This window comes from Vulpes lagopus, chromosome 5 (assembly GCF_018345385.1).
Source record: "Vulpes lagopus strain Blue_001 chromosome 5, ASM1834538v1, whole genome shotgun sequence".
Lineage (NCBI taxonomy): Eukaryota > Metazoa > Chordata > Mammalia > Carnivora > Canidae > Vulpes > Vulpes lagopus.
In genome coordinates this window covers 1,919,470-1,944,972 of record NC_054828.1, presented here as the reverse complement: position 1 = coordinate 1,944,972, position 25,503 = coordinate 1,919,470, and the positions used below count along the sequence as shown (strand labels likewise).

At 64.3% G+C, this 25,503-nt stretch overlaps 1 protein-coding gene across 2 annotated transcripts in view; it reads left to right on the top strand.

Moving 5' to 3' along the window:
- TAFA5 (TAFA chemokine like family member 5) overlaps positions 1–25,503 on the top strand; it is a 151,132-nt gene that overhangs the window by 86,892 nt on the left and 38,737 nt on the right. For both annotated transcript variants that reach the window (XM_041756827.1, XM_041756828.1), the window contains exon 2: positions 7,947–8,096. In XM_041756827.1, coding sequence (XP_041612761.1) covers positions 7,947–8,096 — 150 coding nt within the window. The remainder of the gene's footprint in view (positions 1–7,946; positions 8,097–25,503) is intronic.

Sequence of the window (25,503 nt, the reverse complement as noted above, 5' to 3'; positions counted from 1 at the left end):
TCACGGCCAGGCCTTCTCTCTGCCCTTCCCACCCCTGCTCGGGGACTGCAGGCACCCTAGCCGGGGCAGCTGGACCCTTGAGGAACCCCGCAGGGCCCGTGAGGCCAGCCCAGCAGAGCCAGGGCACCGCGCAGGTCAGCGGAGCCTGGGCTCATTAGGGGATCGGTGGGTCCATCTCCACCCCAAGGAGCTCACTGGCCGAGAAGCAGGGACAGTGGTGCTGGGAGCCTTGATTTTTGTGATTTTTGTGCCCATCGGGGGTCATGCTCCAGGTACACCCGGCGTGCGGTCGGCCGGAGAGTGTGCCCCCCGACCCTCGGGACCTCCGCGTCCTGACCCTCGGAAGCTCGGAACCTGTTCCCTCTCCGGGCCACGGGGACTTTGCAGATGCAGGGAGATCATGGGTTTTTCCGTGGTTTTCACCTGGGACGCAGTCACAGGGTCCTTCTGAGGAGGAGGCAGGATAGTCAGAGGGACCAGTGGGTGATGTGAGGGGGGTCCCGGGGCTGGAGATGTGCGACCAGACACATGCTGAGCCTCCAGAGTTGGCCCCGTGCTGCTCGTGAGACCCTAATAGGGCCGGTCCTGGCGGCCCAGTGGCCTGTGGTCTGTGCGGACAGGCACTTGTGGGCACGCCGTGGCCCGTTGATGGAGCGCCCCTCGCCTGGCATGTGGGGCGGGGACCCGTCCTGAGTCCTTGGTGACAGAAGACCTTGGCCCATCATCCTGAGTGCCCAGACGCCTTTCTGTCGTGTGTCAGACGGGGAGACCAAGGCAGATGGCACGTGTCGGGTGCAGGATGTGAACCCAGGGAGTCTGGGCTGTGCGGGACCCCAGGGCTGCATGGAAACGGGAGGTAATGGCGGGAGGCTGTGGGTGCCCCTGCCCCCCTCAGGACGGAGGGGCTCTGGACACTGTGCCCCAGCTGCAGCCACCACCGCGTGCGTGGGTGGCGCTTCCCGTGTGCGGCTCAGCGTCTGTGTTTCTGTGTCTATGTCACCGCGGCACGTGGAATTGGAAGAAGGGGATCCGTGTGGTGTGGACACGAGGCTTCATAAATGCCTTACTGGGCGAGCTCAGGCCTTACCTGCTCCTACAGGGGCGGTGGACGCGCGGTAGGGTGTCAGGGAACCTTTTGGCTGGCCCCAGTCGTCCCGAGTTGTCCGGAACCGGGTCCCTGGGCCTCTGCTGGGCTGTGCGGGGCGTCCCCGAGGGCGCAGCTCCCAGAGCATCCCCGTGCCCCTCTGCACCCCCCCGCCCCTCTGCCCCCCACCCCTCCCCTGCGCCCACGGGTCAGAGCCCTTGTCATCCTGCAAACATTTCTCCCCCTTGCCCCGTGCCTTCGTGTGTCCCGTGACTGGTCCCTCGGGCTCCCCTGAGAGCCGGACAGCAGGGCCTGAGCCCGAGGCCCAGGTTCTAGAAGGTTCTGACTGACCTGTCCCGCCCAGCCCTGCAGGCCCTTCACGGCCCCCTGCTGCCTCCCTTCTGCCTCGGGGTCCTGGCAACGTGGACTCCCCAGGCCGCAGCCTGGAGCGCGCCCAGCCCTGGGTCCCCACAGGACAGAGGTCATGGCAGGGTCTGCCCGCCTGCCCCCCCCCCCCCGCACTTGACGCGCACCCAGTCCCGTGTGGCCCAGTGGATGTAGGGGCGCGGCCGTGGCTCAGAGCTGGGGGATGGGGGATGTGCTGACCTGAATGTGGGGTGGGCTCAGCAGAGCCCCGAGGTCAGGGCTGCCTGGAGCATGTCAGGGGCACTTCTGGGTGGGCATTGGAGGTGCCCACTGCCAGGCCCTTCAGAAACTCACTGTGTGAATAGCATGGATCGAGGCGAGCGCGTCTTACCTCTGCACAGCGCTCAGAATCTTGGGGGGGCCCTGTCCCCCGAGCTGTCCCCTGGCACCTGGGGTGAGCACCCCTGTGACTGTCACCTTGGACCTCAGCAGAGGCGCTGATGGAGGGATGGCTGAGGATTCACACACTCTCACTGGCTTCTTTGGCCGGGGAGGGGGTCCCCATCACTTGTGGGTGCAGCTCATGCGTGTTTGCAGGAGGCGAGTCACGTTGCGACCAGACGCGCCAACTCTAGGCTCCGGGGGGCAGGAGGGTGAAGGGGTGAGGTCGTTGCTGCCAGGCCGAGTGGGCCTCACGCTCCCAGGCTCATAACAGCTCTGGGAATCCCGGGACACGCGTGGCGGGGGAGCAGGGCCCAGCCCACGCCCCTGCGTCAGACGCTGGCACGCCTCTGCGGGCGGCCTGCTGGGCGGGCTCCTCGGTATGCGCACTCCTTCCTGCCGTCCACGCGTATTTAAGAGACCTCGTGGCTTCCGAAAGCATCTAGATTTATGGGAAGATCGTGGAGGTGGGTTAGGAAGTGCCCACCTCCTCGTGCTGGAAACATCTTACTCGCCCTGACTTGGGCCTCCGTTGCTGCTGGAGAAACGCTTTATCCCTCGGTCCTTGACTCCGGTCCGTGCGTTACTCGGGGTTCCGTTGTCTGTTCACCCTGTCCCCATCTGCGCGGGGTCCCACCCAGGACCCGTAGAACCTCAGGCCCCACGGCTCCCTGGGCTTCTCCCGTCCACGGCACCTTCTCCCACGGCCCACGTGTGTCACGGCCGGGGCGGCACCGAGGGCCTGGGCAGGTGTCCCAGGAGGGCACTCGCTCGGGTCTGCCCCATGCATTCATGAGAGCACACCGGGCTGTGGGCCGGGGCAGGAAAGCCGCAGAGGTGGAGGGCGCCGTCTCCTCCCATCGTGTCCGCGCAGGTGCCCTGAGCGCGGCCCAGCCTCCGACACATGGCTCCTCGGCGGCAGCGGCGTCTCCGTGCTCCCTCCGGGCCCTTCTCTCTGGAAGGAAGTGGCTGCGTGGTGGCCGTGCGGTGCGCGTCCTCGGGGGCAGATATCCGCGGACATTAGTGGGGCTTCCTCAGCATGGAGATTCCTTACCTCCTACCTATTTGATGATGCCCCCCCCATTTACGGGCATTGGCATCAGTGGGGAGTGTTTTTATGTTTTGAGTCAGATCCGCTGCTGCTTTATTTATCTGGTTGCTCAAGTGCCTCGGCCTTGGCCCCTGGGAACCCCTGGGAACCCCTGGGAACCCCGGGGCCCATGACTCAGCCTCACTCATCGCCGATTTTGTGTGTGTGTTGAGCACACACAGGGTGCAACAGGCTGTGTCCTTCCTTTTTTTTTTTTTTTAAAGATTTTATTTATTTATTCATGAGAGACACAGAGAGAGAAGCAGAGACACAGGCAGAGGGAGAAGCAGGCGCCATGCAGGGAGCCTGATGTGAGACTCGATCTGGGGACCCCAGAATCCCGCCCGGGGCTGAAGGCAGACGTTCCACCGCTGAGCCTCTAACGTGGCTGGATGCTGCCAGCAGCATCTGGACGCCGTTCCGGGATCCTCACGTCTGCACGTTCGAGGTCACTTGTTGCGTTGATGTAATGCAGCTTCTGGCAGGTGCAAGGTGCTGCGTGTCCCGTTACAGCAAGCGTCCCCCGAATAGGCCCCTGGACGCAAGCGTCTCTGAGCTTCGCCGAACTACCCCTCCCTCCCTCCCTCCTTCCTTCCTTGCACACTGGCCGCCGCCACATTTATCATTTTCCCTGTGAGATGGTTTCTTCCGGGACGTCACAGGGCTGGGATCCCCCACATGCAGCTTCTCACACCGGCTTCTGGAGAGCAGCATGCATTCGAGGTTCTCCTGGGCCATCCTGGGGGGAGCTCCGTCGTCGGCGCTTGTGCCCATTTTCGCTACGTCGTCGATTCTCTTTCGGTTGAGTTTTCAGGTCCACGCACCTTCCAGACACGAGCCCGATGTCAGGTGTGTGTGGTTTGCAAGGATTATCTCCCTTCAGTGCTCTGGGCGGTGCCCCCCCAGCGCAGGGGCGTTCAACGTCAGTAAAGCCTTCCCAGAGCACGTGATCGGTGTGTATGTAACAGCTCACTGCCAAACTGAAGTTCACGTAGATTTTCTATGCTGTCTTCTAGAAGCTTTTTTTTTTTAAAAGGTTACATTTATTTATTCATGAGACACACACACAGAGAGGCAGAGACACGGGCAGAGGGAGAAGCAGGCTCCCCGTGCGGGACTCAGTCCTGGGACCCGGGGTCACGCCCTGAGCCAAAGGCAGATGCTCAACCATGCAGCTCCCCAGGGATCCCAGTCTAGAAGCTTTATATTATTGCCTTTTCTAATTTAATCCCCATTCCGAGTTGATTTTTGCGGATGGTGTGAGGCCCGAGTCTACGCTCCCTGTTTGCATATCGGGCTCCCAGTGATCCTGGCTGCGGAGCTCATTCCTCCATGGAGTTACCTTCGCTGGACTCTGTGGCCGTCCTGAGGCCTGTGCCCCCCGTGGCCCCCAGTGTGCACCGGCCGCCCCTCCTAGGTAACCAGCCCTGAGATCCGTGGCTCCCTGGAGCTCAGAGGATGCACGCCGAGCCTGGGAAACATGCTTTGCTGACCCACAGCTTGACCTGGGCGCTGCCCGTGCTGCCCAGAGAAGGCCCGGCAGAGGGGGCCTCACGCGGTTTCCAAAGATCCATCCTTCCTGAACCATCTGGGGCGTCTCGAGCGCGTGTCCTCCCAACACAGGAGGGTTAGCGGTACTGCTGCCCCTGCAGCGAGGGATCCCCTCCATCTCCTGCCCCTGCAGCCAGCATGCACTGGGGAGCTGGCCGTCCCTGGCAGGGGCGCCTTCCATGTGCCCCGGGCATGATGACATGGGTCCCGCCTGCAGGCCCCACCGTGCCAGTGGGTAGGGTGCCCACCTGCAGCCCTGGGTGTCCTGTGGTGCTGCTGGGTGCTGTCCCCTTGATCGTTAGGACAGCTGCACCTGGGTAGCCTCGTTCCCGAGGTGTCCTCTGCCTCACTGGGGTTCGTGGGGAGATGCAGGTGGGAGGTGCCCAAGCCACAGCTCCGGGCATGGGGCAGAGAGGCTGCCTGCTGTGGTCTCAGCCTTGTTAGTCCCACCGCCCAGGCAGGGACAGAGGCTCAGGGAGGGCGGGAGGTGCCTCCACCGAGCTGGGGCCCTGATGTCCCTGCCTGGGATCCCCCGGGGGCAGGAAGTGCTGCCTCTGGTCTTGGTCTGGCCTGCGGGTGCTGGAGGGCCTGTGTGGTCGAGGTCAGCTTGGGAGGTGACACCGGCCAGGTGAAGTGCAAGGGGCCTTTGTCAGCACAGGTGACCATGGTCTGCTTCTGTGCCCTCCCCCAGGGATGGGCGTGGTGGGGGACGCTGGTTCTGCCCCCACAGGACCCGAGTCTATGGGGCATCCCTGGAGCTCCTCCCTACTGTAGGCCCTCCTGTCCCTGGGTCCCTGTCCCCGTCCTACCATCACTGCACCTGCCCCGTCCAGGGGCCTCCAGCGTGTTTCTCAGCCAGGGCAGCCGGCGAGGGCTGCCCCTAATGCAGCCCCAGAAGCCTCCACGTGTTCCTGCTGACGCCCGAGTGGGATGCTGTGGGGTTCCGCTGCAATGGCGTCTGGAGGACAGGCCATCCTGGGGAGTGTGCACCCCGCACATGGTCATCGTCCCACGTCGGGCATTCCTGTGTTCTCAGGGGCTGGTTTTCCTCCTTCTGTCCGAGGGCTGAGTGGTGCCACAGGGGCCACACTCACGTCCTGACCCCCTGTGTGCGCAGTGGCCCCGTGCGGTCGGGCCTTGCAACCCTGCTCTAGGCAAGGGGCTGGTCTGTGTGGCTGTGACACGGGTGGCCGGGCGGCCGGGGACGTGCTCAAGCAGAGGCACGCTGGGATGCCTGCTGAGGAAGGAGGCGGGGCGGGCTCCCTGCGGCTGTGGACGGGCACGGGCGGGGGCAGGGGGTCGTGTCCTGCAGGCACCTGGGCCCATCCCTGGGAGAGCGCAAGGCTGTGCCCCTTCCCAGTCAGCCTGGCACATGGACCTGCCGTCTGAGGCCCCTGCCCTGGGTCACATCTCCGAGCGGTCGCACACACAGAACATTTGGGGGCCCCTGGGGAGCCAGGTCACCCCACACCCAGCACCACTGCTCCAGGGTGTGGCCCAGAATGGGGGCACCCGGGGGATGATGGGGTCAGGCCGGCATGGCCACGGCCTCCCTGGGCGAGGGCACTTTGGGACGTGCAGAGACCCCATCAGGCCCCTGCTCTGGCCCCACCTGGCCACCCCTTGACGTGCGGGGGCCCAGGCACAGGCGCCTCAGGGCTCGGGGGCAGGGGTGGCCATGCTGGCCCATGAGCGCCTCAGTCGGGGAGTCGCAGGGCTGGTCTGCGGCTTCATTAGCAAGCGGGGCTCATGGTGTCCAGGAAAGGGGGGCCAGTCCCCCGGACCTGGGCCTCTGCTGCCCACAAGGGGCCTGGAGTCGGGCCAGCAGCGCCCAGCCGCCCATCACAGCGTCCCCCGGGCCGCGAGTCCAGCGTCGTCTGCCGCGCTTACGGACCAGCTCAGTCGCCTGCTGCCCCCTGAACTCGTCTCCGGGGCTTTCACTGCTCTTGTCACAGGAGGCGCCCCCTCTCCATCCCGAGGACCCTCTCTCTGCTGCATGCATTTATCTACTCACCCTGTTTATTTTTGCCTCGTTTTCTGTGCGGTACGTAATTCTTTGTGTTGTTAGCTGATGGAGGCCCAGGTGTGCGGCCAAGCCGTCCAGGGAGGGGGCGCTGGGGCACAGCCCCTGGTCGGGGTCCCCGCAGCTCGGGGAGGAGGTGCCCAGGAGGGCCCCGCTGGCTTACCCCTTTGCCCTGCACCTGTACCATGCACCCCGCAAACCGCGTGTGCCGTCCACACAGGCTCTGCTTACCGCACTGAGCCCAGGGCCGGGCATGCCCTGTGTCCCCCACCGATGCCCCTGTGGCTCGTGGCTCTCACCCTGACCCTGCGCCCCCAGGGGTCGAGGTGGCCCGGGCAGCTCCTGGCCAACGGGGTGGGTGGTCACTCCATGTGATGCGTCCTGCCAATGTGCGTGATCCCTGGCTGGGCTGGGTGCCTGCGGGTGACACAGGTGCCAGGAGGGGCCATGAGTGCACAGGACCTGTGGGGGCTCTCCAGCATGGACGTGCAGGGGGCAGCCGGGGTCGCAGCCTGGGGGTGCACTGGGGCAGCGGCATGGAGCAAGGACAGCCTCATCTTCCACGAGGGGACCCCCCTCCGTCCAGCGCTGGCGCCGTCTTTACCGTCCGAGTTAGCAGCGGGCTGTCGTGGAGCCGCGCCGGTGTCCAGGCAGGAGGCAGGTTTGTCCCTGTGCCGGGCGGGGGCCCTGTGGACCTCGGCCAGACAGGAGGGGCAGGGGCGCTGCTTAAACGGGTTCACTGGTCAGCTTCATGGTCAGTGCATCCGTCCTCCGCGTGCTGTGCTGTCCCCGAGGCCGACCAAGGCCATGGGGCCCCGCCGTGCCCCGTTCTGTGCCCCCATCCTTCGGGGCTGGGGCTGCATCCATGTGGGAAAGTAGGCGTGAGGGGTGCGACCAGCACCTGCGTGTGCAGCCCACGTGCGGAGGTGGTCTGTGTGTGTCCCCGCCGCTCCCCGCCAGCCCCGTGCCTCCCAGGAGCTGTTCCCTCCCATGGGGCAGCCTGCACAGTGGGCAGGCCCGGGAGGGGGTCTTTGCTGCATCCACCACCCGCGGGCCAGGTGGGCAGGGAGACCGGGGCCCCGCGGATTCCACGGCTGTGCTCTGTGCGGTCTGGATCCTTCCATCAGATGCCTGACAGCACGACGAGGACCTTTCATTTCCGGGCATGGCTGGTGGGGCCCCATTTAATTTCCTGTCTGCCGGGCGGGGCCTCGAATGCCGCCGTGTAAGCGTGTGAAGTGGGGGTCGCGGGCCTGACCTTGCGCTGGCGCTCACAGAGCGTGTTAGCGCTGCGTCCTTTCAGGTGTCTGAGACGTGCCCCCGAGGGTAGGAGGGCGGGCGGCGTGTCCCCCAGCCCCGACACTCAGCCCACGCCTGTGCCTCTCTTGCAGGTCAGCTGGCCGCCGGCACCTGTGAGATTGTGACCCTGGACCGGGACAGCAGCCAGCCCCGGAGGACGATCGCCCGGCAGACAGCTCGCTGTGCCTGCAGAAAGGGGCAGATCGCGGGCACCACGAGAGCCCGGCCTGCCTGCGTGGACGGTAAGAGCCCACGGCCGGCCACCCATGCCGCCTGACACAGCCCATCCTGCCTCCGGCCCAGGGTGTCTGAGAAGGCCCCCGTTCTCTGGGTCAGGCCTCGGGGTGGCCAGTCCCGTGGGGTGGTTGCGCCCCCAGGCAGCGTGGGCTTGTCTGCACATGTGGTGTCTGCGGAGCTGCGGGTGCAGGGAGCCAGGGTCCCGGGCGTGCCCACAGGGACTTGCCCCTTGTGTCGCTGTGGGCAGAGGGGAGCGGAGGCCACGCCGGGGCAGGAAAGCCTGGGGACCGCTGCGTCCATCGCCCGTGGCTTCTGGCTGAGGCCACCGGCAGGAGGGTGGGCTGCCCCTGCTCCGGGTGTGGCAGGTGTCGGGCACCCGCGGTGGGGCCCCGTCCCCTTGGGCGGCTGGGAGGACATGGTCGCCCCCCCATGGCCACCAGAGTCAGACGTCTGACTGCTGAGATGCGCCCTTTTAACATCCTCGCAGAACTAAGGCGCCTCGTGAGGCGGTGCCTCTGGGAATTATCTTGGCAGCAGAATCAAGGGTGTTCCTGAAAGGGTGCAGGGAGGCCCCCACCAGGGCGTCAGAGCGGCCGCGCCATCCGGGGGGCATGCGCTGGCCAACAAGGCCGCGGTGTGTGGTCCACGTGAGACCCGGCCTCCTGCGGCCACAGTGGGGTTGGGGGCTCCCCATAGGGGGCACATCGGAGCCAGGCCGAGCCCTGTGACCAGAGCAGGCGGCCAGGGGGCTCCTGGGGCCATGCCAATGGCAGCTGCGGGCTCCTTGGGGTGGGGGCGCCCACGCAGGGATACATGAGGCCTTGGTGTCTGGGGCCTGCGGAAGGTGTGGTCGCAGCAGGACGCAGCAGAGGGTGCCAGGTCCCAGCCGTGCCTGTCGCTCCCCAGCAGCCTCTGCGTGGGGCCCTGGGTACCTCCCCGGTTCAAACCAGCTGCTTAGCCTGGAGCCCATGTCCTGCTGACCTCTGACACGGGGACCTTTGCAGCCCTTGTGAGGTCACCCGATGAATGACAGCAAGTGCTGAGCATGCGGCCGGGACATCCTCGGGGCTCAGAGCACGGGAACTCCGGAATCCACTTGCAGTCGTTGGGGGGCACCTCAGGGGTGAAGACTCTAGTGTCACCGGAGCAGGCTTCCCGATGGTCTAGGTGGACCCCAGGCAGCCCCCACAGCCACAGAGGCCCCCCTGGAAAGGGAATAGTAGAGGCACGAGGCCACCTTGGGGGATGGAGACAGGTTGGATGGGGGCCCCTGCCCCAGTGTCACGGATAAGCCTGTCCTAGGATGGCCTGGGGCCGTGAGGGACAGTGAGTCAGCTCTGGAGCTCAGCTCCTCTGGGCCTCTGGCAGGGTAGGTGTGTGGGGGGGGAGACCCATCCAGGGATGCCTGGTCCAGGTGCCCTGTGCACCTACAGACCCACAGTGCCCCGGGTGCCCCACCTCAAGGGCTGAGCTGGCCTCTCCTGGCCCAGGGGGCCTGCAGCACCCACAGTGTCCCGGGCACCCCACCTCGAGGGCCGAGCTGGTGTGTCCTCCTGGCCCAGGGGCCCTGCAGCACCCACAGTGCCCTGGACGCCCAGCGGGCTTCCGGCTGGCCCACCCACCCCAGGCCCTGTGTCAGCTGCCTTCTAGTCCCCGTGGCCACCTGCCGCCTGCCATGCACCACCAGCTTCGATGGGTCCTTTGGAAATTCTGGTGTCAGGGTGCAGGCAAGTGGGAGTGTCTTAAGGATCTGCCGCTCTGAGGGGCTCGTCACGGAGCCAGTTTGGTTTTTAGGATGCATAGTCTGTCCTCATTAAAAACACCAACCAGTTGGCATCCCATGAAAGGCGTGCAATGGAGCCAGCAGGTGTGCGGCTACTGCAGGGCGGCCCTGTGGATTCTGGAGCCGGGTGCTGCTGACCGGATCCCTGGGTGCAATCGGGCGGCCTCCCTAACTCCCGGGGAACTGCGTGCATCTCCGTGTGTCCCGCGCTGTCCGACTCCCGAAACTGGACCAGGCTGGCTGTGACGCGAGCGCGCCTCCTCGCCCACGCTGCCTGGTGCTGCCCGGTGTCGCCCAGGTGGACGCTCCCAGCGCTGCCCCTGCCGCCCAGCCCCTCGCTGGCCCCATGAGCCCGAGGGAGAGCTGGCGTCAGGCTCGAGTCTAAGGGAACCTGGGTCTGCTCGCTGAGGCCGCACTCCTGCCCCTCCCGCCGGCCTCCCCGCTCAGGAGCCGGTCCCGGAGACCCAGGTTGAAACCTGGCGCTTCCAGGGGGGCCGGACACATTTGTCGGCTCGCGTTCTGCACGCTGTGCATTTTCTCGGCTCGCGTCTCACTTAATTTTTGCTTTGCTGTTTTCTGCTCTGTGTGCACGGTGTTTCCTCACGTGTGATCATGGCCACTAAAGAGAAGCCCTGAGCGTCGCTGGGCTGGTTGGGATCCACGTGAGCTGGGTTTCCACGGGGACAGTGCGTGCAAACCCTACCGTTCACTGAGCAGGGCAGCTTGGATGCGTGGGGGCACCCACGTCTGCACTGATTTGTTCATTTAGCAATTGGCCCATTGGCTCATTCACTCGTTCGGATCAGCGTGTTCTCCTGGGCGATTGACTTGAAATCCCTGATACCCAGAGGGCGCGGCACCGTGGGGCCGGGCCGGATTGTGGGGCAGGGGCTGCGGGACCCCGCGGCAGCCGTCTCCTCCTGTCCAGGGCCCTGGCAAAGCTGCATGCACAAGGGAGCGTTGGAGCGGGGTTTTGAGAAGTGAAGGGGAGCTCGCCGGGGAAGACTGGCTTCCTGAAGGCAGGGGCAACTCCTGGCTGCGTCGTGGGCCCCAGGCGTGTCCAGGCGGACGCCTCCCCGGCCTGTACGTGGCAGTGCCATGACCCACTGGGCCTGCAGGGAGTCCTTCCAACTTAGCAGTCAGGACAGGAGACCCTGAAGCAAACTGCAGTCCTCCCTGCACGGCCCCACAGCCTCACACACAAATACGGGAGCCCCGGCTCGTCTCCAGGATGTCCCGCTCGTGGGCACCACAGTCATGCCCGCGGCTCTGTGGGGCCCTGAGCACCTCTGTCCCCATCGGCAGAACCTCGCAGAGCTGCTATGACAACCGTGAGGACCGAGAGGACCCTGAGGACTCAGAGGACCATGAGGACAGTGAGGAATATGAGGACGTGAGGACAAGGAGGACCATGAGGACCCTGAGGACCGTGAGGACCTTGAGGACCTTGAGCACCGTGAAGACCCTGAGGACCCTGGGGACCATGAAGACCCTGAGGACCGTGAGGACTGTGAGGATCCTGAGGACTCTGAGGACCGTGAGGACCCTGAGGACTGATAACCCTGAGGACCCTGAGCCCTGCAGCCCTGGCCCTGGGCCTCGCCCTGCCAGCGCGCAGCAGAAGCCACCAACGTCCTGTCCGTCTCAGGGAAGGAGCGTCTGTCTTTGTCATCAGCGAGTCATCCTCCGTCAGCTGGCTTCTCGTCAGACTGTGGAGAGGAGTCATGAAAGGAGCGGGTGCCGAGGGCGCGGGCAGGCAGGTGCAGAGCAGGCTGCGTGCAGAGCCGGAGACATGACCCTGGGAGCCTGGGGGGGCCTGTGAGCCCCACACATCCTGCCACCGCCCGGGGAGCAGGAGGTGACTGGAGCTGGCACACGGCCCCAAGAGGCTCCGAGGACGCCACGGGTCCCTTCAGCGCTGTCCAGCTGGGCTCCCTGCCGGCCATGCTGGGACCCCCGAGCGACGCAGCTGACCAGAGCCCGGGATGCCGCCTGTCCTTGCCTGGGGGCTGGGGTGCCCGACGCCCCTGTGGCGGATGGAAGGTCTCGTCTGCAGGCCCCTCATCGCCGTCCACAGCCCGGACGCCGTGGGCTTCCACATGGGATACAACACCTCAAGGCCTCTCTGCCCTGTTGCCTGCTGTGTCCAGCTCAGGGAAGTGCCATCCCCCTCCCATGCGTTCCAGCAGTGAGTGACGCATGTGTCCCAGCCGCGGCCTGGGCGCCCGGCCCACGAAGCCCAGCCCAGGGGCAAACGCTGTGGAGGCCTTGTGTGCGGGTGGGAGCTGGGGTTCTGAGTGAGCATGGGGTCCTCCGTCGGGCGGGGCTGGGGGTCATGGTCCAGAGATAAAGCCTTATGTGTCCTGTGGGCTCGTTGCTGAGTCCCCAGAAGCCACACACCCAGCACTGAGGCCGGACCTGAGTCATAGCCCGGGTCACAGGCTATGACCTGGGTCTCCCACCGGGTACACATGCTGGCGCCACATGGATCAGAGGCTTGGAAGGACACGGCTGTGTCCTCAGCCCTGTGCTTGGCAGACACTTAGAGCCGCCTCTGAAAGCGCGCGGGGAGAGAGGATGGACAGGGAGCCCTCGCCCAGGGCTAGACCTCCTGTGCTTCTGAGGACACCGGCAGGGAAGCAGGGAGGCCGCCCGCGGTGGGTGTGTGGGAGGGTACTTGCATGACACATACTCGACGGGACTTGTCTCCAGAACATGCAAGGGGCTGTAATGCGACCAGGCCAGGACCAGTGGCCCTGCTGAGGGGTCCGCGGAGGCTTGAGTGGCTGCTTCCTCAGACATCTCTGTGTGCACGGCCCCTGCGCGCCTGGGAAGCTGCTGTGTGGGGCGAGGAAGAGGCCCGCAGGCCCACGGAGGGCACCCCTTCACACGCACCGCGTGGGGAGCACTACATGGGGAGTGCCGGCCTGGGGAGCACTGTGTGGGGAGCAGTGCTTGAGGACGTTGGCCTAGGGAGCACGTGTGTGGAGCACCCACACGGGGAGCACTCTAGGGAGCACGGCATGGGGAGCGCCACCGAGTCAGGCCTTCACGAGTGCCGGGAGGATGTGGAGAATCAGGACCCTCGTGCCACTGGTGGGAGAGCAGCGGGGTGCAGCTGCCTGGGGAACCCGTCGGGCTGAAAGCTGCGCGTCACGTGGCCGGGCAGGGCCGTCCCTCCTGGGACCCGGGTGCCCCCAGAGGAGCAGTGGAGGCGGGCGGCCACACGTGCCCCACGCACAGACCTTTGCAGCGGCCTGAAGCTGCCAGACCAGAGGGTAAGCACCGCCAGAGTCCATCTGTGCTGAGTCCCCGAAGGCGGCGTGTCCGCAGGACAGAACACGATTGAACCACACAAAGGAGTGACACGTGCCGCCAGGTGGAGGGACCGGGTGCGGAAGGACAGATGCCGTGAGAGTCAATTCACACGTGTGTCCGCGTGTGCCGGGCAGGTCTGTGGAGCGACACAGCAGGGGTGCGGCCATGGCAGGTGGGCGGGAGCCAGGCCAGCAGGTCGGGGCTGCCCCCCAGGCCGTGACGTGATCTGAACGGCTGGCAGGGGCGCCGCGGAGTAAACCCACAGAAGTTGTGGGATGTCGTGCTTCGGGTGGGTGAGGCCGTGTAGGGCTCGGGCGGCGCGGTGGCAGGATTCCAGGAGGACGGTGGGCTGGCGGGTTGGTTGGGCCCCAGGCGGGGTCCAGGTCAGGGGCCAGCTGGCGCCCTGGGCCCCTCTGCCTACACCCACAGTGTCCCTACCTCTCACGCGCGGCCCCAGGCTTCACGAATTCGATGTTACTGGAAGGAGAAAGCCACTCGTTCTGTGGTAAGTTGTGCCTCATGACATAACGGCCGCCGTGTGGCCATTTGATGTGTAGGGAAAGAGATCACAGGGTCAGCCTGTCGCCGCCGGGTGCCCTTCTCCCTACCCTGACTCCCCTGGGGTCCCCACCACAGAGCCCCAGGAACACGAGGGCTTGGGTGAAGGACACAGAGGGTGCTAGCACTCGGAGGAGAGGCTGCATGTCACCACATGGCAGCCTGGCTGGGGGGTGGGGAGCTCCCGGCTTTATCACGCCCTGACGGGAGGGGGGACACCCAGGCAGCTGAGCAGAGGGGTGTGAGCACAGCCAGCTGTGACCCCAGGGTCTGACCCCAGGCTGTGACTCCAGGCTGTGAGCCAGGCCATGTCCCCAGGCTGTGAGCCAGGCCGTGTCCCCAGGCCGTGACCCAGGCTGTGTCCCCAGTCTATGACCCAGGCTGTGTCCCCAGGCCATGACCCAGGCCGTGACCCAGGCTGTGTCCCCAGGCCATGACCTAGGCTGTGACCCAGGCTGTGTCCCCAGTCTATGACCCAGGCTGTGTCCCTAGGCCATGACCTAGGCTGTGACCCAGGCTGTGTCCCCAGTCTATGACCCAGGCTGTGTCCCCAGGCCGTGACCCAGGCTGTGTCCCCAGGCCGTGACCCAGGCTTTGTCCCCAGGCCATGACCCAGGCTGTGTCCCCAGTCTGACCCAGGCCATTACTCAGGCTGTGATCCAGGCTGTGTTCCTAGGCTGTGACCCAGGCTGTGGCTGCCCAGAAGCCTCCCCCCCATGTCCCCCTGCCCTCCGCCAAGAAGGCCCCCCTCCCCCAGCCACATCTCTCCCATCCTCCTGACCCCAACAGACTCTTTCTAGACTCTCACTGTTTCTACGCAAGATGGGACCTCAGTTGAGCAGTTCTGAAACCCGGGGTGGGGGTGCAGAGTGCATGGAGTAGTCAGATGCCCTTGGCATGAACAACACCTGTGCAGGCAGCGGCCCCCCACCCCTGGAGGGGGAGAAGCCGAGTGGCTGGGAGCACCCGTGCCTCCTGCTGCCGTGGCGGGGCACAGAGACAGAGGCAGGAGGGGAGGAGGAGGGGACTGTCACCGGGCTGCACAGACCTTAGGGGACCGCAGGCCCAGGCGTGGCACAACAGCTCGGGAGGGCGTCCCTGCGCTGTGTCTAGGGAGGCGGCCGCACCACCCGCTGCTGCTCCCTGGCTGTGCCTGGATCCCAGGGGCCCCCGGCCGCGGGCCTGAGAGAGGCCCCCCTCACGTCCACGTCCAGTCCCAGCCGCTCGCTGAGAGGAGGGCTGGGTGGGATGGAGTGGACGGCAGGCCTCGGGCTCTTGGGGAAAAACCTATATGTGTTTGGAGAAGCGGGCGTGAGGGTTCAAGTCTGTTTAGAAACACGTGTGTGTGTCGTTGGGCAGCGTGTGGCCCCTGGTGGGTAAGTGGGGCCCTGTGAGCTGTAGGCAGACGGTGTGAGTGGTGATGTCCCTCTCCTCCCGCGGGGTTGCTCGCTTTGTGGGGTCCATCGGCCAGAACCACCCCCGTGGGGTGCTGCTCAGGCTTGCCGTGACTTGGGAGCCATGTGTGCGGTGTTCAGGGGTCTTGCAAGCTGCTCGTATGGTCAGTATTAAAAGCTGAATCGGGGGGGATCCCTGGGTGGCTCAGTGGTTTGGTGCCACCTTCAGCCCAGGGCATGACCCTGGAGTCCTGGGATCAAATCCCACATCGGGCTCCCTGCATGGAGCCTGCTTCTCCCTCTGCCTGTGTCTCTGCCTCTCTCTCTCTCTGTCTCTCACGAATAAATAAATAAAATCTTAAAAAAATAAAAACTGAGTCATATAAATGTACTCGGTGAGTAGATTATATTAAAAACAAAGATATCCAGGGACACCCAGGTGGCTCAGTCGGGTGAGCGTCCAACTCTTGGTTTCGGCTGAGGTCGTGAGCTCGGGGCCCTGGAGTTGAGCCCCGTGTCAGGCTCTGCGCCCAGTGGGGAGTCTGCTCGAGATGCTCTCCCCTCCCCCCACCCCCCACATTAAATCTTTAAGAAAAAAATAAAACAAAGATATTCACTTTGGGATCCTGGGAAAAGAAGAACAGGCAAGCCTCAAATCCAGTAGAAGGAAGACAGTAACGATGATCGGGATGGAGTAGTGGAACGCAGAATAATAGAAACAAAACCCATGAGACCAGAAGTTAATTCTTTGAAATAAGCAGAATTAGCAAACCTTTGGCTTAAATAATGAGGGGGGGGCACTGGACTCGCTGGGCCAGGGGTGCGGGGGAGGACTGCGCCCTTCATAGCAACACGGAGCGTTGAAAGAAACACTGCAAGCAGCCGCCTGTCCACATGTCACATGACTGGATGAACAGGCACGTTCCCAGAAACATGCGCACGGACCCTCAAACTTCCAAAACCACATGTGCGAGAGGAGGCCCTTGTGAGGTGCACGCCTCGCGCCAAAGCATCAGGTAAAGACGCGGGAGGACCACTGGCCTCCCAGGTGTCTGCGAAGAAATCCTCACCATGGACTGACCAGCGGGGCCCAGGGGCGTGCCCGGAAGGCTGCCCGCCACCAGCAAGTGGGTCTCCTCTCGGGGTGTGGGTTCTAGGAGGTTCCACATCCAGAAGGCCCTATGGGATCCCAGAGGCACAGAATCCAGGACAACAGTCATGGGAAGATCTCCGTAGCTGCAGAGAAAGGACGTGACAGAATCCGATGCTGCGTCACGGTCACAGCGTTCCACAAGCTAGGAAAAGAAGACTCTTTTATTGTAACGAACAGCGTCTTGGAAATGCCCCCACGTGACCCCTCTTCAGTGGAGGGAGACGGGGTGCTTTCACCCCGATTCCAGGAATAGGACGTGAGCTCGCCGCTCCCGTGCGGCATTGTCCTGGAGGCAGTTGCCGGAGCAGGCGGGCGAGAGAAAAACAAAAAACGTAAGAGTCATCCTGATGGGAAAGGAAGACGTAAAGCTCTGGGTTCACGGGTGACGTGATCTTCCGTAAATAATAATCTTTTTTTAAATTTTTTTTTTAAATTTTATTTATTCATGACAAACACAGAGAGAGGCAGAGACACAGGCAGAGGGAGAAGCAGGCTCCCTGCGGGGAGCCCAAAGAGGGACTTGATCCCGGGACCCCGGGGTCACGCCCTGGGCCAAAGGTGGCGCTAAACCGCTGAGCCACTGGGGCTGCCCCATAAAAATCTCAGGGAAGCTGCACACGCGCCGGGAACTAAGGATTTCGGCAAGGTCGCAGGATACAGGGTCAATGTACAAAAATCTAATTTCTCTGCAACGGTGGCGAATGATCTGAAAATGATCTTTAAAAAAAAAACAAACAATTCCATGTACAATAACCTCAAAAAAACGCCCAAATAGTCAAAAACAGATGTAGCGAGCGCCAGGCTGCTGCATCGGAAGCTGCGAACCAGAGCCGAGCTAATAACACCCTTTCCCTCATCTTCTACATTTTAATCAGCGTGCGAGAATAATCAGCGTGTGTGCGAGAAGAAATGTCTTTGAGGAGATTCTCTCCAGGAAACCGGGAGCTGATGGGCCCCAGCGTGGGGTGGGAGCCACGTGCTCTGATTGGGACCGCGACCCGGGGCGCTTGTGGCATTAGTCGGGGTCGGGCACGGGGCCCCCGCTGATCACCACGCAGAACCGGCCGCCTCCACCCTCGCCGCTGGCTCAGCTCAGGGCCATCGCGATGCCCCTCGTGGGGGGGCAGGGAGACCCCGTCAGGCCCGGCTCTGTGCCCAGGGTGCAGTCCCCGGCCTCCCGTATGTACCCCCGTCCACACGCACACCACACAGACGCACCCCCGTGCTGAGCATCGTGCCTCAGTCCCCATCTGGGCTGCAACTGGGGGGACAGGGGTGCCCCGGCCCCGTGGTCGGCCCTGCCCTGGGCCCTCAGGGGACCGTGTGGAAGGAGAAGAGGGCACGCAGCCCTGTGGCCTGCCGGCCGCTTGCAGGCTGAGTCCAGGGGGGACACGAGAGCGGCCTGCTGCGCATCGAGTCCTGTCCCTTGTCGGGGAGGCCAGTGTAGACAAGCAGACGGACTCGGGCAGTGTTGGAGATGCAGTGCGTCCTGGGGACCCCAGGGAAGCCCTGCGGGAGGGGCGCCGAGCTGGGAGGAGGGTGGGGGTCCCTGCGGGAGGGGTGCTGAGCTGGGTGGGGGTCCCTATAGGAGGGGCACCGAGCCAGGGGACTGTGGGGGTCCCTGCAGGAGGGGTTCCGGGCTGGGTGGGGCCTGTAGGAGGGGCATCGAGCTAGGTGGGGCCTACAGGAGAGGTCCTGAGCCAGGGGAGGGTGGAGGTCCCTGCGGGAGGAGCCCGAGCTGGGGCGGCGAGGCCCCAGGGGCCCTTACCCGCCCTCCTTCCCTCCAGGCCGCAGGTCTATGCGCCCCCTTCCCCCAGCGCAGGCCCTCCTTGGATGAGCGCAGGCCCCTCCCTCTGTCTTCGGTGTCATCAGAGATTTCCAACTCAATTAAACTGTGTGATGAGAAAAGGAATCAAAGCCTGGGAAGTTCTAGACGAGACAGTTTTGTTTTGATCTTGGGAGAGGCTTTGATGGTGGGACCGCGGGGCAAGGGCAGCCGCCTGCCCCCATGTGCTGCCGGTGCTGGGCTCCGGGCAGGATGGAGGCGCGGCCAGGTCGCCCCAAGGCCCCCGGACACAGTCCCCACCGTGTACCCCAGGCCAGGCAGCTCCGTCCCCGGGGGCTGGGGCGGTGGGGGAGGCCGGGCAGGTCTCTGATCCGGCTCCTGAAGGGCAGGGCCTGCTTCCTGTGTGCGGGAGCTGGGGTGCTGGCCTAAAGCCTTCTAGAAAAATCTCTCCCCGCCCGCCCCCAAAGAGTAATTTGGGGCAGCAGGCATGGACGCTGGGAGGGGTCAGCGCGGTGAGGGTAGAGATGAGGACAGGGCGGTGCGAGGGGCAGCCCCTGGGGGCGCGTGCAGCACTGTGCATGAGAAGGCCTGTGCCTGCCCCGGGGCTGGAGGCCATGCAGGCAGTGCAGCCTGTGCCTGGAGCGCCCCGCCCACCCTGGCAGGTATGTGTGCACCTGCGGGCCTGTGCGTGGGCGCCTGGGGCAGCTGACCGCCCGCCTGGGGGCTGCGAAGGTGAGCAGGTCAGCAGGGAGGGAGAGAGGGCTGCTCAGGACACGGGGTGGGGCCGAGCCCAGGGGGGCGTGCGCCAGGAGCCCGAGTCAGGGCGAAGAGGGCGGTGCCGCACCTTCCTGGTCCTTGGGGCTGCGCGTGGTGGAAGGAGGCGCTGACAAGGACAGAGGGGTCCTTGGATGACTCAGGATGCCCGGCAGCGTCCCGGCGGCCAGGCCATGGCTCCTGCGGGCGGGACACCTGACCCGTGCCAACGCTGCTAGGACCCAGGGCGCACTCAAGGGGCAGGCGCCCACTGCCCCTAATCCCGTAATTGGCGGCTAACGGCCTGTGCCCGTCCCTAACCATGGTTAGGTCCACAAACGCAGTGTCCGTGACAAGGGCTCCATCGAGGCTGTTTGTCCTCCGGAGAGGTGGCTGCGAGCCGGGCGGGGAGGGGCCTGGAACGCTTGTTTCCATGAAGGGCCTTGCGGGGCGGACAGGCCGCGTGTGCTGCGGACCCTGGGGGGGTCGGACCTGCATGTTGGGGGGTGCGCGGGCCACGTGGTGGGTGGCCCCAAGGTCAAGGCTCCTGCGGTGCAGGCGGGATCGGAGCCCCCGGGCAGCAGCCCCTCCAGATCGGCCACCTCATCAGGATGTGGGAAGTCGCCGGGCCAAGGTGTTTTGTCACCGCGCTGACGGCAAGAGAGCACGTCCTGTGTTGGATGAGGGCGGTTTTACGAGGTGGGGACTGTGATTCATGGCAGCGTCTCTCGGGCAGCTTTACAGGCCTCTGGTGACTATGTTCCGTGTCATAAATACGGCGGGAGGCACCATTTCCAGAGGCTGGGATGGTTGGTCCTAACTTCTCCATTTGAACAAAATTCCTGAACCTTGTTAGGTTCGGCTGGTTCTCCGCCAGTTAGGGGGCCGGAGGGAAGCTGCAGCCCGGGGATTTAGTAGGGAATGCTGGAGGATCCTTGTACTCCGGGACGCGGCGAGCGCTGGAGGACCGCACGGGCCTTGGACACGCGTTACAGGCCCCTGCTCCGTGGGGCGCGCAACAGCCATGACCCCTGGGGGAGTCGCGTGCTCCCCATCTAGGACGTGGCAGAGCTCCCGTGTCCAAGACCCGTGATTCCTGCTGCCGGGAGTGGCCCGGTGTGGGCAGCGGCGCCCTGGGGGGTCCACGTGTCCTGCAGTGAGTGGCTGTGTGTCTCCGAAGCAGCCCCTCGACCTCCCTGACTCGTCTTCTCATCTGTCAAGTGGGCAGAGGTCCTGCGTCAAGGACCTGAGACCGCATGTTAGCACACCGGGTTGACCCGGCCCATCCCGCGGGCCCCCTGACTGTCCCCAGGCCTGTCCCCGGCACCAGCTGCACGCACCCCTTGGGGTTGGCTCCTTCCTTAGCTCCCGGGTCCCAGGCCGTGGCTCGCCTGCTGCTTCCCAGGGACCTGGTTTGCGGGGAACGCTGCCTCCCCCGCGCACTGCCTACTGTGACCCTGACCCGTCACCCGCCTTACATTCGTGTCCATCTTTAGAACCAGCGTGAAGGGCTAAGTATTTGCAGCAGGTAACATGCACGGTGGAGAAGGGTGGAGCTTGAGGAAGAGATGGCGAGCATTTTTCCAAACCCAAGAACACGGCCGTTCCGTGTTTTGAAAGTATTAGTTCCACCGGAAATCATGAGGAAGCGGATGCCAAACTCGGGACATGGAAGGGACGGTGGAGGGGCCGGGAGGCGCCCCCAGGGCACGGACTGCGTGCGTTTCGGGGCTTCCGGCTGCGTGTAGATCAGGGCCCCAGGCTGTCGGCCCCCGAGCGGCCTCCCTGCTCCCCCGTGACGCTGTCTGGTGCTGGGAGCCCCCACGCCCTGTGCTGACCCAGGGCCTTTTCCAATTTTGGAACTTGTAGGTTCAGGGGCATCCTTGGGTCAGCGAAGAGCGTTAATCCACAGCAGGCACCTGAAGGGAACACATGTGTGGGTGGGGAGCCACCCGCGTCCCTGGTCCATCCCATCTGTGGGACATGGACCCGGACGCCCAGGTGGGGCCTTTGTAGGTCACGAGGACTGTGGTGCAAACGGCAACTGGCGCTTGGGACCGGGGCCTGGCCGGGCACACCCAGGGCAGAGGGTTGTGGGCTGACTCGCAGTTTGCACACCGTGCGTGTGTTTGCACATCCAAGAGGGGGGATGTGCAGGGACAGGTGGCCAGCAGGCCAGGGGCTGGTGGTCTGGGTCCCACAGCAAGCTGGTGCCGGCCAGCGCACGCAGGGCGAGAGCCTGCACTTGTTGGAAATGTGCTGGAAAGACGGCTGAGGATGCGGGAAACCCCACACAGGCTTCAACTTTTCCTTTTTTAAGATTGTATTTATCGATATGGGAGAGAGAGAGCGCGTGCACGAGCATGTGAGCAAGAGCAGGCAGAGGGGCAGAGCAGGGAGCTTGATGTGGGACTCGATCCCAGGACCCGGGATCATGCCCTGGGCGGAAGGCAGGTGCTCAACTGCTGAGCCGCCCAGGGGCCCCCAGGCTTGAACTTTTAAAAAAGAAAGAACAGTAAGCAGCAGTACTTAGGTCTGAGCTTCCCGAGGACACGGGGACCATGCGGGGGGACACGGGGACCACACTGGGGGGGGGCCGAGGGGTTCCCCTCCGGTGTCAGGATGTGTCTCATCCACGTCTTCAGGGCCGACACTGAGGAAGAACCACATTGTTAACAAAACAAGGCGTCCCCCGAGCGCAGCCCCCAACCCTGGGTCCAACCTGCCCCCCGCCCCGTCCTCTGGGGGAACCCTGCTCCAGGCCCATGCAGGGATATCCCCACCCCCACCCCTGCAGGGCCTGGAGCCGACCCCCAGGCTTGGTTTCCCCTTGTAGCCAGGGAGGGCAGTGCTGCCTCCGGGAGGCCGCGGGCCTCCGTCCTGAGAACGAGCCGTGTCCGTACGCCGCCACATGCACGCAGGGCAGCAGCAGAGCCACCAGCTGCGCCCCAGACCCGCTCCCCTGCTCGGGCTGTGCGCTTGGTGCAGAGTCATGGACACCCCCAGCTGGGGCTCCGTCCAGGCCGGGGAGCCATCGCCCTAAGGCCCTGGTGGCCGCTAGCCGTGCCCCATTCTCGGCGCAGAGGAGGGGAAGGATGGACAAGACAGCTCAGCTTCTGCCCCCTGCTCACAGCGCCTGCCCCCACGCTGCCTGCCCGCAACCCGGGGCACTGGATCCCCGTGGAGTCCTGGGCAGCCCGAGGGGGGCCCCGGCCGGGGGTGTGGGCAGGGCCTGGGCGCAGTGGCCGCCCTGGGCTGGCAGTTTCCGGCTGTGCTCAGACACCGAGAGTGTCCAGGGCCGGGTCGGGCCTGGATGAGTGGGTGGGTTGATGCATAGGTAAGTGAATAGATGGATAGATAGATGCATGGTTATTTGGATGCTGGCTGGCTGGATGGTGGGTAGATGGATGGATAGAGGGATGATGGATAGATCAGTGGGTGGATGGATGGATGGATGGATGGATAGAGGGATGATGGGTGGGGAGGTGGGTGGATAAATGGATAGAGGGATGAGGGATGGATGGACAGATGGATGGACAGAGGGTGACCCTCTCAATATTTTGTGGGCTCCACAGTGAATGCAATCTGTGATTGGAGTGAGTCCGAGTGCTAGCAGGGCACTGGCTGCCTCCCGGAAGCTGTCGGTGTTGCTGCCCCAGCCTCTCCCTACCAGGCCTGGGTGTCCCCGTTACAGGCAGGACCACCCCCTGCTGCTGCTCGCCCACCTCCTCCACCTCTGCACAGACTGACACACAGCGGCCCCCGACGGCCTCTCGATGAGGACACGTCCCATCTCTGTGTGAAGGAAGGGGGGCGGTCCCCACACGAGGAGGCTCCAGGTGCAGCTGCAGCAGCTTCCTGGAACCAGAGTGGGGACGCTTTCCTCTCCAAACACTGGAATTAAAACCCGGCCGCCTCTCCCGTCCTCCCTGTTAAGCAGCTCCTGTCAATTTGTGGGAATTTGCCCAAGAAAAATGATTGGAGTGTTTTTTTTCCCCCTCTACTTACATTTCTTAATCTTAATGAAATAATGAAACAGCTAGCTCATGACAACTGTGTTTTTTTCCCCTTTCTTCCTCTCAATCTAATTTGATTACACAAATTTGGAGTGTTTTCCACTGGTGTGCTGCGGTACACTCATCACAAAGCAAGATTTGCACTCCTGAGTGCTGGGGAGAGTTCCTCGGCAGCTAATGAATCACGCTAATCAGAGAACCATCTTGAAAATTAATACATTCTACTGTAACTATTTAAAGAAAAAATAATTATTGAGACTGTTCTCGCTAAATTATGCTGTCTAGAAGTTGTAGAAAGAAAATTTTGTCTAATTTTGAGATGGAATCCGAATTTTGCAAATTTTTCTTCTCCTGAGTGATTAAAGGTCTGGGTGCTGGGAAGCCAGGGGGAGAGCGTGGCCTCGGCTTCCTGCCCGTGGGGCCCCAGGTGTGTGGAGGGCCAGCCTCGCGTGGGCCAGGGCCCAGCTGCCCTGGGGACATGCCCCCGAGCAAGCAGGCCTTGCAGCCGCTCACCACCCAGGCCTCTCCGGGGGTGGGGAGCTCCCTGCCGCCTTCCTAGCATGGGGGAGGCGGGGGCTTGACTTCACCAGGTCCTGGAAAGCAGGTGTGCTCACTGTAGGGACGGCTGTGGACAGGCGCCGGCTGGTGTGTGGCTTTGCGGGGGACCTGGGGGTCCTCCCTGCCCCGGCACGCTCCCCGACCCCTCAGGGTTCCTGGCCTGCTTTGGTCGGCCTGATGGCACTGACCTGCCAGCTCCGTGTCTCCCTCCCTCCCTCTGACGCCTTCAGCTAGATGCTTTCCTCTGTTGCTGGTGCTGGCGGGGTCCCCAGGCCAGTGGGAGGGGCGCAGGGGTGCTCCAGGGGGCTCGCCCTGCAGGCAGACGCCTTGGCCCGCATGTCCTAAGACAAGGCTCCTCCTATAGGAGCTGGGGTTGGCAGGTGGCGGTGCCCCTCCCTCGCCCTCCCCTGGGCCCCAGAGGTGCTGTGTCACTGCTCTGTCATCGGGCTGGTGGGCCGGGGACGCTGCCCCAGCAGAGCCCTTCTCTCTGTGCAGGTGGGGGCTCCTAGCCAGGCCCAGTCCTCCCCAGGGGATGAGCCTGAGGGGGCTGACCCCTGACCGGGTGTCACTGCCTGTGCTGGAACCCACAGAGGATGCACCCAGGACGGGCACCACCTTCCAGAAAGTGCTGCCTGAGGGTCCAGGGCCGGTTTGGCAGGGCCCGGGGAGGCCTGGCTAATGGACTGTGATCCCTGAGACCCTCCTCCCCTCCCCTTCCCCCCATCTCTGCCCTCCCCCATCTTCCCCTCCCCCTCTTTCCCTCCTCCCCCCACCTGCCCTCCCCCTCCTCTGTCTCCCCATCTCCCCCCTCCCATCTCCCCCTCCCCTGCCTCCCTCCTCGCCCCTCCCCCGTCTCCCCCCATTTCCCCCTTCCCCCATCTCCCTCCTCCTGTCTCCCCTTCTCCCACCCCCTCCCCCTGCCTCTCCTCCCCCCTCTCCCCTTCCCCCCATCTCCCCCTCCCCCCGTCTCCCCTTCCCCCCATCACCTCTTCCTCCCCCCCCGCCCCGTTCCTATAAACCAGGAGACCACAGGGGTCAGGACTCGGCCAGGCCCCATCCCAGGGAGGCCACAGGCCTGCGGGCTCCTGCCTTAGCTTGCACACTGGGCGGCTTCACGTCGGTCAGCAGGGAGCATCCTTCCTGCTGTGGCCTCTTGAGGATCCAGGGGCGTGGGGTCCACAGGACCTCTTTGCAAACCAGTTTATGGAGGTGACAGGGTCCCATGATGATTTTGGCTTCAACTTCATGCCCGTCTGAGTGAGGTTTGGGGAGATGGGGGCCCGTGCGGCAGTGAGTATGGGCGGACTGTGACCCAGCAGACGCACCTGCTGTCGGGTACCCCCGCACCTTGATGGAAATGGTGGGCACACGTACAGGGGCACCCACCCTGGACCAGGAGCATAACTGGGCAGGTCACAGAAGATTCTGGAAGGCTAGGAGACAGAGGGCCAGGCCCTGCCTGAGACCCTGCACGTGGTCCCTCCCTGACCCCTTCTTGCACCTCCTGACTTTCTCCCGTGTGCCCTAGTCTGCGTTCTAGCCGCTGGCCGGCTCCCCTCTGTGTGACGGCGGCCTGCTCCCGTCCCCTGGCACCCACGGACCTCCTTCAGTGCACAACCCATGTGCCAGAGAGTAAGCCCTTCGACCGTCACCCGGGCTGGGTGCTCTCGTGTAAAGGACTTAGGATGGCCAGGGCTGGCCACGTCCCCTGCCTGGACACTGGTAACCCAGTGTCCTCTCACCTCTTCCAACTCAGCCCAGCAAGACCTCCCCAGCGGGGCCCCTGGGCGCCCTGCGCTTGCGCCCTGAGTCTGGGCTGAAGTCCTCTTGCTGCCAGGTGGGGCCTCAGACCGGGAGCTGGACCTGGCGGGCTCTCAGCAGCTCGCTTGCCTGCTCCCATCCATCACGCGGCCCCTCACCACCCTCCCCGGGCGGCCAGAGTCTCCGGGGATCCTCCCAGCACCCTCCTCCCCAGGGCGCTCGCTGGCCGGCCACCCGGGGAAGCCACGCCACACTGTCACCGCGACGGCAGATGGGCAGATGGGGGGGACCCACCCTGTGGTTCGCTGCCCCCCCGCGCCCCATGTTCGCCG